We start from the raw sequence: 20,384 nt of genomic DNA, 5'->3' as shown, positions 1-20,384 counted from the left end.
CCTGGCACGGTGGCAGCGACCCGCGCAGACGGAGAGCTCGACTCCCACGTGCCGCGTGGGACAGCCTCGGCACGACACACCGACCTCCCGCCCGCCTTCCTCCCAGCCCTCCGCAGAGGCGCGGCCCGAGGGGGCGGGCTGCCGGGCGGAAGTGCTGAAGGCGGCGGGGGCGACCCGGGGCGGGCTGGCGGTGAGGTGCAGGATGCTGAAGCTGGCGGCGGGCCTGCTGCTGGCGGCCGCCGTGGCGCTGCTGCTGGACTGGTACGCGCCGGCAGCGTCTTCGGCGCCGGCGGGTCTACGCCGCCAGCGGGCCCCGCGGCCTGCCCCCGGGGCGGAAGCCGCCAACCTGCTGTGGGCGGTGCAGGTGAGCGGGGCCCCGCTGAGGGGGTCCGCGGCGACGGTGGGGGTCGTGCGGTGCCGCGGGGCCTGGCTCGGGGGGTGAGAAAGGCTCCGTGGCTTTTCTCTGTAAGCGCTCCCCTGTGTTGTCCGTGAGGAGCGACAGGTGTCTGGACCAAGTGCCCGGGAGACGAAGTGCGAGAAGGGAGGGGTAATTAAAGCTCGCCTAGTTATTGCATTAACCGGTGTCGCCTCAGTACCCCGTCCTGTGTGATACCGGGCTCGGCTACCCCTTTCCTCTTCCAAAGATCAGGAAACTTATGTGACAGAGAAAATCGCTACCCCATTTTTAGCGTCAGAAGTACTGGGCCGGTACGAGAGCGACACAGCTTGGGTTTCGTTCCCGCGGCCTTGTTTCTGAACCCGGAGCAGCTCTGCGCGGTGCTGGCCGTGTGCCGGCCCGGCCGGGCGCCTCCTGACGCCGCGGCTCTCCCTGCTACGTGTCGGGTGGGCGCCAGAGGCTGCGAGAGCACCCGGGTGGCTGCACCGTTCCTGCTAACAAATGAAGCCTGCGGACGCCTTCTTTTTGTATTAGCTGCAGGCAATGAATGCTCTTAGCGTGCAGTCCAGTGTACTGTGAGTCCTATTGACCTCTCCAATTGCTGTGTTTTTTCTAAGGCAGTTTTTCCAGTGTTTTTTTCCTTCTGTTACTTAATGCAGTTTTCAAAATGCAGAATGTCTTTGATTTAGTGTAGATTACATCCCTGTCTGGAGGTTTTAATCTCAGAGCTATCTATAACATGTATGTAGCTCCAGAGCTATGCTGACAAGCAGCATGAACAGCTCTGTACTTGTCTTTGGTTGTTACTTCCAGTGGAGTTCTCCCAAGGATAGGTCACAGCGCAGCTAATTTGAGGCTTGGCTTTACTTTCACGGGGTTATGTTCTCTTTCAGATGTGCCCTTTAACAGCAACTTTATCATTGACCTAACTTGGAAATGAATCAAGCACTAAATCCAGTGTTGTGCCAAATGATGTTATGGGAAACGGGCTGCAAGCTCCCTGGTGACTCCCCATGTCTACCCTGGGTCACTGGATCGAGCTCAGGAGGTGCTGTCCCTCCCACAGCAGCTTCTGCAATGTTTTTCCTCTCATCCACAGGACCATCTCTTGTGAAACCAAATTAGATGACTGTAGTAGAGAGATCATAATTTATTAAGGGCTTTTTCAACTTTCTTATGGTAAAACTTCTTTTCTTAGTACTGGTAGCTTCCAAATTCAATATTTGCCCAAGGAGGTTGTGGATGCCCTATCCCTGAACATATTCACAGCCAGGCTGGATGTGGTTCTTGGCATCCTGGTCTAGTGCTTGGTGACCCTGCCCATGCTCTAGATGATCTTCAAGGTCCTTTTCAACCCAGGCTGTTCTGTGATTCTATGATTTGACAAGCTTACTATTTGGGTGTTTGTTTTTTCCTGTTTCTCTCAACTTGTATATCCTGTTTCTATAAAGCTTATAATTCACCCTTCTTAATGCCTTCCTTTTCTAAACAACTGCTTATCTAGGTAAGGGATGTGGACAGTGGTTTCTCCTAACCCCTAAGGCTCTTCCAACCCGTTTTGATAAAAGCCACTTCCTGTGTCTCAGTGGGAGAGACTTGCTTTCTGGATCAGTCACATGAAGGCAAAAGAGAAAAGTAACACGGCAGGTGGACTTGTATTTCCTTTTGTGAAATTGATTTCCCAGTTTGCTAAGAGCATTACAAACCTTTCCCCTTGCCTGCTCATTTCCTCTTCTTTGTAAGTCCCATGACGTTCATACTTTATGGTTTTTAATAATGTTAGTTTCAGTTCTGCAGAAGTTTTGTGATGCTGCAGTTTTTGGAACTTACCAGAAAAGCCTTTTGTAAATCTTAGGCTATTATTGTAGTAGGGAAAAAGAATGGGAAGGCCCTTCTAGAAAATCAGGCCTCTTGACAACTGTCTGCTTAACGTATTGGAAATTTACATTCTCTGTTGTTGGTAGAACAGGAGGAAGGTTTCTTGTAAGACCTTTTGCTCCAGAATCTGGAGACAGCACTGATAGAAGTTTGCATATTGTCCGTTCGAATGCTGAGATAAATAAATTGCAAATCCACGGACTTAGGAGAAGATACAAGATGCTGTAGCGTTGTCAGTGATTAAAGTAGATTTGATGCATTGAGGTAGTGCAGTGGAATTGGCAGGTCACAGCCTGAACCAATGGCTGAGCACCAGGTGAGAAAGTGTGGCTAACCCAGGGAGCTCAGGTTCAAGCAATGCACTGAAGTGACTGGAAGGGGTGGAGTGTGGATCCACCCTCCTCACCCTCATTTAAGGGTTAGCAGCTAGGGGAGTTTGTCTTCTCTTTGAGATTGCATGCTTCTTGAGTTATTGGTGGTTGGAAGCAGTGAGCTAGTTTTCCTTCTTTATTAACTGCTTTTGCTCTGTAGTGCTTGTATTCCATTTGAAGGCACTGTTGTTGTTGCCTTCTTTTGCTATGCAAGTAGTTTTACTGTGCTCTTCATGATAGCTTTGTGAATGTCTCAGTGAACTTGAAGTTAAGATTATGTCTAAAAGCTTTTAGCTTTTTTAGTATCCAATTCTGATCTAGGAAAGAGTTCTGTAGAAGTAAACGTGGGATTTTTCTAGACTAAATTAGGAGAAACTGTTTTCAAGCATGTTAAAATAACAAAATAGAAGCAAAGCCATTTTATTTCTGTGAGCTTTTGCCAGGATTTCTTGAAGAGTTTTTTAAGAGCCAGGTTTATTCAGTGGAATGTTCATGTTGTTTTTCAATCAGTGGTATTATAAAGGTTGGTAAAGGCTTTTAAGATCATCTAGTTCAACCATAAGCCCTTATGGTGAAGTGGCCATGAGCATGTGCTCACTTACTTTGCATGTGAAATATTATTTGCTGAAGTTGAGGAGGATAAAGTGCTGATTTGACTGAGGTGGAATGGTTTGAAAGCAATCACCCAAGATTTGGTTGGATGGGTCTGGAAAGCCACTATATTTAATAAAGCAAATATCTACATACTTTTCTTGTTCTGAATTTCCCTCCTTCCCATTGTTCCTCCAAGGCTCAATGTGACTTGACTGTTGTGAAGGCTTTGTCTGACTGGTTCAGAGATGAGCAATATATTTCATGGTTGCATACAAGTAGTCTTCTTATTTCTTGGTAACCTCTGTGTTCATGAAGGTACGTGGAATAGGATCTAAGTGCTCTCATCAGATTCCCATTAAAGTGAATAGGGAGAATATTAGAAATTCTTCTGCCCAGCTATCGGGAATTTTGTACCAGGTATGAAATGACTTCTTAGTATGCTTCAAGTCCTGTGCTGGCTTTAACCTATTCTTGCTTTGCAGAACTGCTTAATTTTCTCTTGCAGAAGGATCACTACGTTGCAGTAGAAGTTCACAGAATGTGGAAGTCGAGAGGCTGTTTACAACATCAAAACTTACTGTAGATAGCTAAGTATTTACCCATACTGTTGTATGGCATTAGAATTAAGGAGATTTGATGTATATGCAATTTTAGGGGCTAATGAGTCAATGCTATATGATACACTTGTTCTGCTCTTGTTTTTCCCTATTCATCTGTTTCTGTACTTACTTCCATCCTTGATATTGGTATGAATCAATATGAATGCCCTTATGCTGCCCACTAGCGTATTTGACTTTGCAGAACAACTTGTTTGGGACAGTATTTCATTTTTTTCTCTCTTTTGCAGGTGTCAGATATCCATATAAGCAGCTTTCAGGATCCCGCACGAGCTTCTGACTTGGAAAAATTCTGCTCTGAAACAATTGATATAATTCAACCAGCATTTGTTCTTGCAACTGGTAAGCGATTCAAAAGTGTGAATTACCTGTTGAATGTGCTGTCAAATGAAGAGCAAATAAGCAAAATACTAGGATCTCAGAATAGGGCCTTAAAATTTTAAGGTTTGTTGAGCTGTGGAAATAGAATTGCAGGTGAAAATAGATTGCTGGAAGCAGGAGAGGCCAGCTTCTGAGCTTGAGAATTAGTTCTTGCTTAATATCTTTAATTTGATGGGAATTTAGCATATTACATATAACTAAGAAATAATGATGTAATGCAGCTATTATTTTTTTTCCCTTATTTGTCACTATGCATTAATTGTGATTAATAGCCACCTTCTTTTCTTGTTGAGGTTATGTGTGTGAAATTGCAGGAGAGGACAGTGAAAAAAATTAGGAGTCAATTCCTCCCTCAATTATTCTGCATTAGAACTTATTATATGCCAGGACAGGTAAAATGAGTCTCATCATTTTATTTGATACCTTACTTCTGCTGTTGGAGTAAGTTTTAGCAAGCAAGTTGAAAGGATTTTGAGCTTTTACTGTGGATGAGGTTTTAGAAAGTTCATGCTAATTCTCCATTTCTGTCTCAACAGACAGGGGCTTATCTGCTACTTGCTTTTTAAGTTCAGAGCTCAGATATAGTTAGCATTCGTCTTTTTACTAACACTGCAGGAAAGTGTTAGCATACAAGCAAAAATGAGAATGATTTGAACTTCAGTTATGGCTTATAGAGATTGATTTCACAGAAGGTGTGAAATCAAAGTCTCCATGACTAGAATTATCAAGGATAAAAAAAGCATAATACTTAATTTTAGCCTGGCATTAGTAGAAGTGTTGCAGTGACATATTTGATAAATGTTTGATTAGCTTTCTGCTTTAGAAGACACTTACCCTTATAGTAACCTCTTAGACCAGAAGTAAGGAACGTTCAGGTAGTACCCAAGAGGCCTGCTGCCACTTACATGAGAAAGCTTGGATTGCATGCTTGCCTACTTTGTATTTGTATGAAGTGTTTACATGAACTTTATAGATTTGTAGTTAAATTTTGCCTTTATACATTTGCAGGTGATTTGACAGATGCTAAGACAAGAGATAAATTGGGATCTGAGCAGGTAGAAGAAGAGTGGAAAACTTACCAATCAGTCCTGAAGCGATCAAGAGTCAGGGAAAAAACTAAGTGGATAGACATCAAAGGAAACCATGGTAAGAAGGAACTGAAACATCATTTTCTTTCCTGTGATTAAGGAGATGATTTAAGTAAGTTAAAATATAGTGTATTAGTAGTTACAAGCATATTAATGGTGGTTATAAGTCAGTAGAAAGGCTTACCATCCAAATATTTATTCCACTAAGGGCATATTTTGTTTACAGGCACTTACTGGAATTTTAGTAACAAGGAAGTAAGAGTCTTCATTTATTACTTTGCATGTCAAGTGGTAGAATGTATATTTAGATGTTAGTTTCCAGGTTGTTGTTTTATATACCTCATCTTTTAATAAAACAGCAAGCTGTGACCTTACTGTACTGAAGAAATGGTTTTACTTTTCACAGGTCTCTTCTAACAGGTTTATATTATAAAAGTAGTATATGTTCATCACTAACCTTGTAACAGCTGGCTTGTATAGCCTACTGGAAGGGCAAAACTAGAAGGCCTAGTAATGAGGTGGAGAAGTATGTCCTGTTTTACATACAGCCTGTGACACTTACACCCATTTTCTTAGAAGACAGATCTGTTAGCAGCTATAATGGAGAGGTGTGGGCCCTAGTACAAACATTCAGTTTGTAGTAGGACAGTAGTAGTACAGTGCAGTACAAACATTCCCAGGTTCCTCCTGTTATACACATGCTAGTCCTTGATGGTATTGCTACTTTATTTTCCCTAGGTTAGTTTAGGTCTCTATATAACCCACCCAATCTCAAAAGCTTCTATAAAGCTTTGTGGTGAAACTGAGCATGGTTAGCTTTTAGCCACTTAGTTACAATTTGCATATCTACTAAAACGTTGCCTTTTAATTGAAACTTAAATTAAAGAAGTATTCCTGCTACTGGGTCAACTGCATGAGGTATATGATGTTTTCTATGTGCAGTTGGACAATCTGCTTACCAATTGCATGTTCATTATTATTTTAAATACAGCTTGCCAGTGCTCACTGAGACCGCTTATTTCAGCATCAAGAATTAAGAAATACAGACAAATAATCAATGCAATGTGAAAATGTATTCATTTCCTTTTTTGCTTCTCTCTTACAGATTCATTCAACATTCCACGCCTGGATAGCATTCAGAATTACTACAGGTATTTTTATTTTCTATACAGGCACCATTTTATTCACTGTTGGAATTGTTGGGCAGTATTCTGTTTTCAGTTGTCAGTTATGCTTTCTCACTGACTGTTCCATAGCCCAAGATCACATTTGCCATTCCTTCTACTGGTTAGTTAGGTAGAATGGGAACAGAGAACAGAGAATTCTTTGCTTAGACTTCTGATCTCTATGTATTTTGTAATTGTACGTATTGTAAATCTACTGTGTCTGGGAAACATTCTGTACATTATATTTCTTTAGCACTTTTGTGGCATATTTCTGTAAAACAAACTTTTTTGAGGAGTCTTTTCTCTTTGAAATAGGGGAAAAGAAAAAGAAAGCGGCACAACACTTTTTGTTCTTTCTACATGCTCATTTTTATGTCACGTGGGTCTAAAATTTATCTGAACCATTTCTTCACACTTGAGTGATTTATTTATTTATTTTTAAAGACTAAAAGTTGTAGTAGAGAGGTGGGGGGGAAATGGGAAAAGGATGGTGCGTGCACAAATCTTGAGGAACGCACTGAAAATCCAAATGGAAAGAATGGTCAGGAAGCCTTCACCTTTTCCATTAGCTTTTTGGTTTGTACATTGTAAAGGCAGCCACAGCTGTTATTGATGTTCAATCCCGCTTTTTTTTTTTTCCCACCCACCATTACGTTCATAAAAATAACATTCATTTCAAAATGTAAAGATTTTGAGAGAGTCTTTAAGGCACTGGAAGTATACTATGCATTCTTTTAAGTACAGGCTTTGTAATGCCATTGAACTTTAAAGGATTTTATTGTAGTAACAATATGGAGCTAGATCTAATGCACTGACTTTTGCATTTATCCTGTATGTGTCATATGTGTCATTTTTGTCATTGCTGCAGGTTTTCCTAATAACATTTCAATTTTATTTTGACAGGAAGTACTCTGCCTGGCAGAAAGATGGCTCTTTCCATTATGTCCACACCACCTCATTTGGGAGCTATTCATTCATCTGTGTGGACGCCACACTCAGCCCAGGCCCAAAGAGACCCTATAATTTCTTTGGGATTTTAAATGCGGTATTTTAGAAGTCTTAGTGTTTCATTTTGCTGTCTGTTTTATAGTGTATTAATCTGGGGTATTTTTTCCTTTTTTTATAATTAAGAATCATCTGAAAGATTCGTGCTTGTCAAAAAGAGTCTCTACGTCTCTAAGTTAACACGTGCTCATTTTTCTTTACAAAATCTCCACATCTCTTTAACTTGTAGATCATATGTTTTCTCTCAAGAAATAGTCCAATACAAAAATGTCACATTAGATTTTTTTTCAGGGTTCTGTCAATAGATTCCTAAAATTTAGCTAAAATTTAGTAGTAAGTTCGTTTACGTACTGTGAAACTTTAAGAAACAAAAAGTACTTCCTAATTTCACTCCTTTTTGCTTTGCTGGATTTTTTTTGTTTTGTTTTGATACATATTACAGATAGATGGTTGCACTATGTTTCGCAGTAGAATAATGTCAAAGATAACACTGGAGAAATGTTATTTATTAAATGTGATGTTCTGGTCTTCTAGGACCATAAAAATTACACGTTTTCCTTGTTTTTTTGTTTGTTGGAGAAATATGAATTCCAATTTTTAAAAGAAATTTCAGTTTAGCTGTCAGCTTCCCTTTGATTTTCTGTGTAGTTTGTATGCATGTCTGTTGTTTTTGACATGCTCTTCTGACTTACTGCATAGAGTTGCTATATTTTGGCAAACAGGTGTCACTGAGGCTGTTACCACAGAATATGACAAGTAATCTTATCCAAAGGAAATTCAACATTTAATGAAATGTTTTTAAGTCACTTCATGATACTTAGATGAAAGATGATGTAGAAGTGCAAGGTATAGTACCCTCTCATTGTTTACTGTTATCCATAGGTTTGTAGATCCATGGGTAGCTTTGCATATAGATCCTTAAGGAGTAAAATAATTCAGCTTGGAGCTCCTGTCTGGGCTACGGTAAGGTGGGAACTTTCTTGGTAATTACCCAACACCAGGAGTATGAAGAACCTCACTTGCAGGTTTATTCATAAATCTTAAGGTAAAGGAAAAAAAGGTAGCTGTGGGCCAGTAGGCACTTGTAACTGTGTTAAGGATTAATCCTCTGCCAAGAATTTGAAAAATCAATTGCATTTGTATCAGTATACATATCAGTATAGATAACTTATGTAGGAGTTTTCTTAAAGACCTAATTCATAAGACAAATGGAATCTTAATTTAACTTAAACTAGTTACACTAACCCAGAAAGGTATGCTGAATCCATTTGTTTTTAATACAGGACTTATTCCTGTTTACTGTATTATGCATTACCGCATTCACTTTTAGGTAGGAAGGAAAACAATATACTGATTCTTCTCTATTATTCTCTAAAAGATGATTTCCAAAATGGTGCAAGAGTGGATTTGTACTCATTTCTTTTTTTCCTGCCTCCTGTGTTAAATCTTTCAGCTTATGCTGGTGTTGGGAGTCTCATTGTAAGTGGTTGATGTAAAGAAGACAGTCAAAGAAGTGAAAGAGAAGTTCAACTTGCTGTCTAAAGTGATATTTTTGCTTAACATTAACTGCAGCAATAGAATAGTAGTTCCAAGATTCATTGCTTCAGTTCTTCCAGTGAAATGACTGAATCTCATAATGTGCCATTCTGAGATCTGTCATGGCTATAAGAGCCTGTCAGGCAAATCAGGAAACGTGGGTGCTAACTGCATGGTAAATACATAGGTAAATCAACTGAAATGTTTCTTTAATTGTATAAACGGTAGAAAGGACAGAAATACAACTTAAAGTCTGCCTTTACAGTACACTTTTCCTCTGTAAGTTGCAAGGAATTTATCATTCATGGTTTTTCAAACATTGGATTTTTTTGATGTTTAGCAGTACAGCTTGTTTATCCTAAAGCAACTGTGAATGTTCTCTGTAGGTAACAGATGAATTGCATTCTTCATTAGTTTCTGCTTTTTTTTTTTGTTATTATTTCTGAATAAGCTAAATGGCAAATCGTTAATAGAAATTTAATTGGTTTTGTTTAATAGTTTTGCATGTTTGTTTTTCCCTAAACATCTGCCCATTTCAGAATCAAATGCAAGAGCTCTCTGTGATGGCCACAGAAAGTCTCCACAGCAATCATACTGTCTGGTTTGGCCATTATCCCACCTCAACAATCATATCCCCAGCCCCAGGGATACGAGCATTAATGAGGTAAGATCTTTTAGTCTTGTTTGCATGTGTCTTTGATCTGAAGTACACTTCTGGTTTGTCTTCATGTACTTGTCTGTCACTTCACAGGTTTTCTGCAATGGCATTTCCTTCCTATGCAAACAATCCTAATTGTTATACTTCTTTATTAGTTCTGCCACAGCTTATTTATGTGGGCATCTCCATACAATGGGTGGACTGATGCCAGCATTGTATAGCCAACATCGCGGTGGCACTCTGGAACTGGAATTAGGAGACTGGAAGGATAATAGGAAGTAAGTAAACACTGTGAGTAAATTATTGTATGGACTCTAAGTAGTTCTACTTATGCTATTTGGAGAATTTGAGAGAGGCATTAGATCTAACTGGAAACATTACTATCAATGTTTTTGAAAAGTGGCTTTATGTATTTTGAAGTTTTCCTCCCTATACCAATAGTGTGCTAATAAATTATGTATTCTGTCTATTTGACTCATTCCTGATATTTCAGAACTAAAAAGATGGTATCTAAATGTCTATGTAAGTGTGTTTAATATTTAACGTAAGAAAACACTGTAATGAAGTTCAGCATAAGTACTTTAAGATCCATGCTCTGGGCAAGCTGTGGGAATTCTAGAAGTAAAACATCTACCTGTGCTGTTACCTTAGCAGCATGTCAAAAAATGTGATGCTATATGGAATGTATGTTAGTATATTAGTTTTTGTTCTGCAGGAATGCCAACAGAAATACTTAGTGTGTGTGTACTGGCAAAAGCTGGCCTTTGCCCGTGGCTAGAGTTCTTACACAGACACTACAGAAATGAATATTGTGTCAGGGAATCCAAATATAATGTAAGTCTCCCTCATTCATATGCAGGATTCAACAGATCTTGACATCTCAGTTTTTGAGCATTGCTTCAATGGTTTATAATCAAATGAAATTGATGAGAGGTAACCAGCTGTACAGTTAATACAGCAGTCAGTTAACGTACGATTGAGTGCAAAAGAGAAGAAATAGAAACTAAGTCAAACAAGGTCTGTGTAGGAACTTGAGAAGCATGTGTGTCATCTGGGCATGCGAAAGTTGTGTCAACAAAACTATCTTTCTTTTTTCTTAGGTACCGGATCCTTGCATTTGATCATGACCTCCTTAGTTTTGTGGATCTCACCTTTGAAGAATGGCCAGCAGTACTCATCACCAATCCCAAATCCTCCCTTTACAGCAGTTCTTTCCATGAACCACTAGTGAAAATTCTTTACTCCACTCATATCAGGTACCCTATAATGATCTCTTGATTTTACAGTATTTCCCAGTGTGTTAATAGGTGGGTTATTTATGGTGTGTATGTGTATTTATTTATATAACATATACCTTAAAGAAAAGTCATTCTTCTCTGCAAGATTGTTGCTGAGTGTTCACTTTGTATGGTTTATGCAGAAAAAGCAGAGTTTATAGCACTAATGCTTACTTGTCTTGCATATGCAGTTATTTACCAAAGCCAAGTCTACCCTTTTTTGTGAGACCAAAGCTGGTAGAGTTTAAGACTTAAACTGTGTTGTTAATCCTGCATGTTCACATCACCTTCACTGACTTCAGGATTTTGTCTGTTTTCTCTGTTTACTCTAAAACATCTTAGCCTTTTCCTCTGTTTTCAGTTTTACAGCCCTGCTATGTTACAAATATTAAATATTTAGTATTATACACTGGATATGTACTTCTGCTGATTTTCATTCTAATATTATTTCTGCCTGGACTTTGAAGATCTACATTTTTGTCAGCTCTGCAGCCCAATTCCCTGTTCTATTATTTTGTACAAATCTGTATGGGACTTCCCTTGTTAGCTGTAATCATTTGCCTACAGATATTTTATCATTTTTGTTTCTGAGTAACCCTTTGAATTGTTAAGTCTTATGAGACCAAGGGAAATATCTTAAGGAGATGATGACAAATCTGCGACTCCTCTAATTAGATCTGTTTATTTTGCTGTTCATTCAATCCTTAGAATTCTGGCATTCTCCCCTGCTGCCATTACTTCTGTCACAGTCTACATAGATGGAGTTCACTTGGGAAATGCTCATCAGGCATCTGGCCCTCTCTACGTGCTAAAGTGGAGCCCACAGAACTATAGTGAAGGGACTCATCAAATAGATGTGACTGTCCAGGTAAGATACCTGTTGGCATTCTTTGTGCTGAATCTTCATATAGCCACGTGCCATCAGCTTTCTTCATTTCATAACTAGAGGGGGAAAGTACATGACAACTGACTTCTGATACTTGATTGATGGGTTATGTTTGCTAAATAGAAAAACACAGATTACTGAGCACTAGAAGATTAATAAAGCATGGATTAAGTGTAAGGTTTCCTATTTTTCATGAGGAATATTAAAGGGAGGATAGAAGAGCAAGTCACTGTTCAGAAATGATTTTTGCCTATTACTCAAAAGAAACCATCTATCTTGAACATTATCCTTATAGCAATGATTGGGATTGATTAGAGAAAGCACATAGCAGCACTATGTTAGTTCAGAATGCAAAGGAACTGGATCTGGAAGGTTTTGGAGATGGGAATGCTGTCTTTCATTTTTTGTCTGAAGTTCTTTTTACAACCTCTTGCAGTCTGACAGGGAATATGATTTCTGTTTCCCAGAACATCAGACTTAGCTCACGCTGAATTGCTGGGAGGAAAAAAATATTTCTTATTCAGTGCTTCTGCTTTGCAAACGTATTTTATTTCTGACTTTTCAAGTGGCTTTCAAAGAGCCTAATCAGACCAGGGAATTCAGCTTTGTCCTGACCAGTGGAACCCAGCTGGGCATTCTTCCTCATGGGAGGAGTACTATAAGGCTCCGTAATTCCTCCCAGTTCCCCTACTCCCCTCCAGTGGCTTTTTTGTACTGTCAGTGTTCTACCCCCAGCTTGTTACTGATTTCTGTGATTTTTCTTTTTTTAGGGAGACTGTTTTATAACTGATTTTTGATTTGACTACTGAAAATGTACGCACAAAACTGAACAATGTTTGAAGGTGGTTATACAGACCTGTATAGCAATAGTGATGTTCCTTGTTGAATACTGAAGTTTTTTGCAAGTACAGAATGTTTAAAAAAAAAAAAAAGAAAAAAAAATCAGAATTCCTTCCTGGTTATCAATCACTATTGCATCTAGTCACTGAATAGTTTGAGGAAAGGAAGATAGAAGCCTTCACTTTTATTGGATGTCCAGAGAACACGAATACTTGATTTCTGTACATTGTTTCTGGGATCGTCTAAATTGAATGGTCTTGGGTGTCACAGTAAACATCCTGAGTTCTTTAATATAAATAGCCAGTTCATTATGTCCTGTGAGATAAGATATCAGTGTTACATCTGTACAAATATCAAAGAATTCTGTTGAAAAAATACAGCAGAAGTGACAATGAAAAAGCCCTACTGGATCACCAGGGTACCTATATTAGTTACAGTGCAACTAGCAAATGTGCCAGAAACTAAGTACAACAAAGCTTTATTTCTGTTTTGTTTTTTTTTTTTTTGTTGTTGTTGTTTTTTAAGACAGGCTATTACGTAGAATTGAGCTTTCAAGAAACAAGTGTTGGTGGTAGTCAGTAAATAGCTGCTATCCTCCGTAAAACTGCTGATCTGAAAGGATCTCCTCTATGTGCAGGACTTTCAGATTTTAAATTTACAGTCTCAAATTTAATGGAGTTACAAAACTGTCAGTAAGTAATATTCTGTAGGTAGAAGTGTTTTGATAGAGCAGTCTGCATTTATCAGTCAGCAGAAGGGATTAACTTACTACTTTATCCTGATATATATATATATATATATATATTTTTATTATTTTTTGCCATTTATTTGTAATGTGTTACATTGGCACTACTAGTAAATAATTGGTTTCTTATTTTATTTCAATATAGGATGCTTCTGGAAGAATTACCACACAGAGCCATATATTTTCTATGGAAGAAAACCGCCCTCTTAGATTTGGCTTTTGGCCATCTGTTATTCTACTTACTGACCACTATGTTCTAGTAAGTGCTCACACTAAACAGTTGTCATTCTGTGCTGACCTCCCCAGAGACTGCAGGATGCATTTTCCTAATTCTCAGTAGACTTGAATGCTCTGTAATTTCATTGAAACTTCACGGGTATTTCAGTTTTCCTTTCTCCATTTGCATGAACTTTGCATGAACTATTTGCTGCACAAGTTGCCTTCCATGGTTTAGTCTAAATTATCTGTTTTGAGGTGTGTATATATACATGTTTTGTGTAACCAAGAAATGGAAAACAAGCTACTGGAGATATTAGGAAAAGGAAACATTAAATCAGATAAAACTGCACTGTGATCTTTTGTAATGTTTGTACTGGACAAAAATGTCTCCCATCAGCTGCTGATGTTATAGTTAGCTGTAGCAAGGAAGGCATAATGCCCATTGACTTCAGCAAGTTTCAGATTATATCCAGACATTACAACTCAGTGCATGGAAAGAAGGCATGTAATAATAGTTAAGGCACATTTCTAGAAGAGCACATTAATGTCCACATGGCTGTAGGCAGTTGTAGTAATTGGCTCAAGACTATTACATTAATTTTTAATTAATAACTATTGCTCTTCACAGTGTCTTGAACTACAGGACAGTACTGAAAAAATACATTTTACATAGGAAGTGTATTGATGGAATAGAAATACACGTGTTTTACAAACACCACTTTTAAAAGATTCTAATATATTGTGGTCATACATGAACTGAAGTCAGTAAGATGTAAGTGAATGTGAATCCAGTAACTTAAGTTTCTTAATTTGTTGATGCTATAATGCCAAAAAACATTGTATCTGTTTTGATTAGAATCACAGAATCTTCGTATAATTCTATTAGTGTCTAAAAGAGATGCTTAAAGGCTGTTAATATTTCAGAGCTGGCATAGATTTAAAACTGTTTCTTTTCAGGCTCGTACACTCTTTGGACTGATTGTGCTGATTCAGGTTGCATTGCTGGTTGTTTTCAGATACCTCCAAAAACCAGCACTCAAAGGTATGAACCAATGTTTATCTAGTTTTTTGTTTTTTTTAAGAGGATCTTATTTTGCCTAAACTTATTTACTGTTTATCTGCATGTTAACAATAAGTAAATGTAGTTATTCACCATCATGCTTTACATCCAGCACTGCGCATTTTTTATGGGGTTCTCGGAAGCTTCTGCTTTATTTTTAAGAGGGGCCATAAAATCTCCATTATATCAAATGAAGTCAGTTGAGAGCTTAAACTCAATCGGGTATCTTAATTTAAGGAGGGGGAACAAGACAGAACCAATTAATTGAAGTCTAAAGGTTTTGTCTTAATTTTTTCACTGAGAAAATCTGATGTGTAGGGAAAGAAATATTTTATTTTGTATCAGTCCTGTGTGTGTTTGTTTCACTACAGCTTGTGCACAATTCTGTCTTTATTGCTGTCACCAGAGTGGAGAAACAGATTTCCTGCTACAGTAATTTTTGTTGATCTTTGCAAACGACTTGTACAGGCTAATAATAAAAGAACTGATATTATCAGTTTTAACTTGATATTTTGTTCACGATAAATCTGGTAATTGAAAATTAATACTTTCTACTTGGTGGTGTTTATCCTTTAAACAATTGTTTGAACCGCACCTTACTAATGAGATTGTTTTAGAAGCCACCTCCTTTCCTATTCATGTCAGTGTATGTTCCTTCCCTTACACCCATAATCACGTAGCACTGTGAGGCAACTACAGTAACTTACAACATAGGAAGAGAAGATTTTTCAGTTAATTTGATGGAATTTGGCAGTTAAAGTTGAAAGAGCTAGTGCTTCATGATCAGCTAGGTCCCTGTAGAGAACAAGTGTTTCACATATTAGTGAACAAATTTTAGAGCTCTTGATTTTCAAAGTTCAGCCTTGCTGTCTGGGAGTTAGTGCTTTGAGAAATGGGCAGCCACATACAAGGCTGATTTCTGAAAGCTAACTTCATTTGGAAGGCTCTTTGGATCTCAGTCTATGAATTAACTGCTGCAATTAAAAGAACAAATGGATAGTAGTTGCTTTTTTCTTGCTAGCATGACATGCTTGTCAGAATACTGGTGTTTTAACATCTGGCCTTAATTTTATCTGAGTTTCTGGTGGACTTCAAATCAGAGTGTCCTGTAAACCTAGTCCTTCATGACCTACACAGTTACTGTTTCAAATTCTTACTCTTTGTTTAATATAAACTTTCTCCGTGTTTTTCATTCTAGCTAACTTCATTTTCTGGGTATAGAATGGTCACTCAGTTTTATTTGCATACAGTAAGTGCATTTGTTTAGAATGGTAGTCTTTTTCTGCTGTTATTAGCATTTTAATACTTGTTAGTTTTTAAAATATGTGACAAATGAAAATAAGAAATGCATTACCTTTCATTTGTTCTATAGACATACCGAATGTATTTCTCAATTAACTGAGTAACATACAAACTTCTTTCAGAAGGATTTGTGTATGCACATTACAGCCTGAATCAAGTTTATTTTTCTGAAATATTGCCTCTATTTAGAAAAGCCAGGACTGCTGGGTCTGACCTCGTTTTCCCTTCATGTCTTCAGTAAAATAAACGCCTTCTATTACTCAGTTCTGGTTCTGAATTTATACACTGTTCTGGGTGAGTAACCTAGAGTACCAGAGGACAGAAATTACTTTTGGAAATTACACATCAGATTCTGTTGAAAAAATGGGCTTTAAAAGTTGAAAGTCTAAGGAGAATAAAGGTTTATTGATGAAGAGCTGGACTTAAAACATCTTCAAGTTGATTTAGTAGATTATGACATTATTTTGAAAGCAAAATGACTATTTTCATGTTTAATTTGGGTTTTGCTTTTCTTTGAGTAAGATCTGTGCCTTGGCATAAAACAAGCACGTAGTGATTTGTCATGTTAGATGTGCATTCTAAGATGTGTCAGCTCTGATATTAAGAATTTTAGCTTTAATAAAATGTTTCTAGAATAGCTACTGTTGTGGAAGTAACACGGTGCAGGCTATGCATTTGGACTTGTAAACAGTTCCAGCTTGGCTCAGTTTATGACTGTATCTAAATTTTACTGTAATTTTGTGGTAGGGTCAGCACTTGAAAGGATCTGTCGTTTTCTCTCCTCTTGTGAGGGAAATGTTACCTATGTTGTCACAAATGGGGTCATTGTACTCAGTCGAGCATTTTGATCTAAGAATTAGTGAAAGAGAAATACAATAGAATATGTTTATTTTCTTTCAGGACCATGGTTTGTAGGTGAACTGATAGATGGCCAAGTAGGAGCCTGTTTTTCCTTTGGGGTGTTTGTTGGTGGTTCCTTCTTACGGGGTGGTCTCACATACGTGGTTGGAATTTTACAGGTATGTGTTTAGAGATGAACGTTGACAAACTGCGCTCTTCTGAGAATATTTTGTTGTTTTTTAATACAACTTTATAAAGAAAAGAGTTTTGGAATGATAAAGAAGTTTAGTAACCATGCCTGACTATGGCAAACTTTCTAACCTTTCTTCAAACTTAAAATGTAGGACAGAAGGAAGTTGTGTGTATGCTCTTCACACTTCTCTTTTCTCCTATTCGGTATTGTTTCGGACTCTGCCTCTAATCCTGACATCCAATATCTACAAATTTACCCTTCCCTCTGAATTTTTGTTTGTCCTTACAAGCAAGTTGCAATAAGTAAGCAGAAGGAATGGCCAGGGTAGCTGTTGCACACTGAATATTCTTCAGATCAGTAGATGTCACTCTCCAAGTAGACCTGAGCCTGGTTTTTTCACTAGCCTGATCTGGCTGCCCTCAGCATTTGTCAGCTTCCTTAGTCTGAAAGGCAGGGTGTACTTCCTCAGAATCTAACACTTCATTGTTGCCTTCATCAGCGTCCCTCCCTTGTGTCAGTGCTAACACTTATTTTACACCACATTGGGCTGAATCAGAGAGCTAAATTGGCACAAGGGCTTTCATTTTTTGTTACAGTAGTATTTTGCCAAGTCTAGCTTCCTCAACTAGCTCCAGAAAGAATTGGGTGCATGTTAGTGCCACGCACTGCAAGGGAACAGGCAGGAGTAGATGGCCTGGGACTGAGGCTTAGGTGAGCCCAGCTGTCTCAACTGCAGTGTCTTGGAAGGTGCATCCTGCGTTTCTGGCTTTGAGAATTGCACTCAGCATTTGAAACGGGACACTTTTGTGTGCTCTTATTTTTTTTGTGTGTGTGCTTTGCCTCTTGCCCAGAATATTTGGTTTGATCATTGTTGTCTTTTTTCCACTCTTTTTTTTTTTTCTTTCAGATGTTGTTCTTCAATGTGCCATTAATGGCCTATCTGTGCTGGTGCCTTTTCCTGCGGTGCAAAGGTCACAGTTTCTGTTCTCATATCCATCACGTCCGACGCCTCTTGGTTGTTCTTATTCATCTGGCAATGACGCTCCTGCTGGCCTGGCAGGTCTATTCTTGCTATTTCTTGCAGCGAACCTATGGGACCTTGGCTTTTGTCCTCTCCCCCATGAGAACATGGTTGGTGCCCCTGACTTCATTTCTGATTTTTAAAACATGGACCTTTCAATCATCTGAGCTCAGAACTTACATAACAGAAATGAAAAACTGTCAGAGCTTTTGAAATACAATAATAGTCAAAGGTTCTTCAACTTAAGATGCAACCTATTGTTTTGTGTTGCTGGAATTCTGTACCGACCAGCCATGTAGTGGTAAGATCTGAAGCTGCACCTCCATTGCTGCATAGCTGTAGTAAATGTATAACAGTATGTATTATATACCTGTATTATACAGTATGCTGCATATGTATAATACAACACACGTTATATAATACTATGATACATTAATACAGTGTGCAGTAAATTGTGTAATAATCTCTGGTATGTTTTTATGATACAAAGCAGGTATGTCTGTATGGATCACCAGTGGAAATGTTTACTTGTTACTACTTCAAATGGAAAGTATTTTTAATTCATAAATTCTTGATTTCTTTTTTTATAATGCTGGGGAAAATTGTGACTAGATCTTGATAACAAGCTCCAGGATTTGTGCATAACTGTGCTTTTTATTTCAAGACTTGTATAAATTTCTAGAGGATTAGACCAGATGTCTAGATGAAGTAGTATTTATTACAAAGTTTCTATATGGCCTTCACTGTAAGAGTCCAGTGCTTACACATACTTTTCAGTTCATAATGGTCTATAGGAGTTCTTTATAGGCTGCTGGGTGTTTAAGTCTATATTTGTGTGTATGTTCACCTGAGCTATGGTCCTAACCTTATTCTGGGAGTGTTAGTTAATTAAACTACTCTTTCTCTGGAGGGAAATAGTTGTTTTCCACTATTGAGGTTGCTGATTTTCCCACAGTTGACTATTGAAAGGACAGTGAATCATTGCCTCTGAAATTCACAGTTGTAGTCAAAAATTCAGCTTTAAAGTGAAGAACAGAGAAAACTGTCTCAAGTTGGAAGATCCAGAAGGAATCCGTTGGTCTAGTGGCTGTATCGTCACTAAGTGAGAGGAGTCAGGGCTGTTTCTGGATCTCAGTGCCGCTGAGTGACCTGGAAAACTCATTATTTTTGTGTTTCCTTGTCTAAAATTGATGGAATAGTTGTATTTATGGAAAAACTTGAGAATCTAGAGCCAAAAGAGCTGAGCTGACTTTACTAATTACAAATCTATTCTGCCCTTCTTCTTAGCCCCTCTGGGAAACACAGGAGTATTCTTCTACAAAATGGCAAAACATGAGATCCTTAATTCTAATAATGGTCCTTTGTTATACCTTAAGGCGATTGCTAAGCTTCCTGCCCCAGCTTCCCTATCTTTAAATTAAGGTGAACACTGGCCTGCTTCACAAGACTGCTGTGAGTGGAATGTTCAAAGTAGTTTGTGTTTTTTACAGTAATTTATTTATGGTTTATCCAGAAAAAGGAGATATAACTTATGTCACCTTAGAATGGACAGCAACTGTACTATAGAAATATGAGAAAACAATAAATTGAATCGGAAGAAAATGCTACTAAAAATTAAAACTTGTTATCTCTAAAATAAGAACCTTTCTATTTCTTATTTCCCATTCCTCTGTGATTGATAATAGAGCAGGAAAAAGACATTAGCAGCCCTCATTTGCGTAAATTACATAACCTATTAAGAGAATGCTGTGCTTACCGCAATGTCATTGGCTGCTATGAAAGTGTTTTGCAATACTGTTAGAAAATCAGAAAGGCAGGGCTCAACATTTACTTGTGAGAAACAATGGTGGAAATGTAATGACCAATGTTGCTAGAATTGCAAGTACTTCTATTTGATCTGAGAACATATGAATGGCAATAAAATGCTTCATACCTTATAGCCTGTGGGAAGAACTTTTTCCTGGAAGGAGATGGATCTTTCTTGTCTGTCATCTGCCACCGCATTCTCTTACATGACAATCAACTGTACTTCTTGATTCTGTTGGATGTTCGGCAGATGGATGGGATTATTTTAAGAACTTGTTCATACTAGTCATAGTGTGGCAAGGAAAGGTGTTTTATTTGCAGATGTGCTGTCCCTGGCTCTGAGGACCTCCCTAGGAATGACATGCTGTTGACGTGTGGTTGATGTATGAATTACATCTGTGTGTGGGACTGATGAAATGCATCTTAAGTGTGGGATGAGTGGAGCTCCCCTTCTGTCCTCATCTCAGTGAAAAGCATGGTATAGAAATTGAAAATTCTGCCCTA

General features: G+C 38.3%; 1 protein-coding gene across 1 annotated transcript; it reads left to right on the top strand.

Moving 5' to 3' along the window:
* Nucleotides 1-149: 149 nt before the first annotated feature.
* On the top strand, nt 150-20,005 carry TMEM62 (transmembrane protein 62). The gene is made up of 14 exons (XM_072339410.1): nt 150-364; nt 4,088-4,199; nt 5,247-5,384; nt 6,432-6,477; nt 7,396-7,537; nt 9,573-9,697; nt 9,847-9,969; nt 10,792-10,947; nt 11,677-11,836; nt 13,585-13,698; nt 14,616-14,700; nt 16,210-16,314; nt 16,921-17,039; nt 17,961-20,005. Exons 1-14 carry the CDS (start codon nt 203-205, stop codon nt 18,285-18,287), a joined length of 1,914 nt encoding a protein of 637 aa, XP_072195511.1. The 5' UTR covers nt 150-202; the 3' UTR covers nt 18,288-20,005.
* The last annotated feature ends 379 nt before the right edge of the window (nt 20,006-20,384 follow it).

The sequence above is a fragment of the Excalfactoria chinensis genome, chromosome 5 (assembly GCF_039878825.1).
Source record: "Excalfactoria chinensis isolate bCotChi1 chromosome 5, bCotChi1.hap2, whole genome shotgun sequence".
NCBI classification, from domain to species: domain Eukaryota; kingdom Metazoa; phylum Chordata; class Aves; order Galliformes; family Phasianidae; genus Excalfactoria; species Excalfactoria chinensis.
Note: the sequence above shows the minus strand (reverse complement) of the source record. Positions and strands in the feature narration are given on the sequence as shown.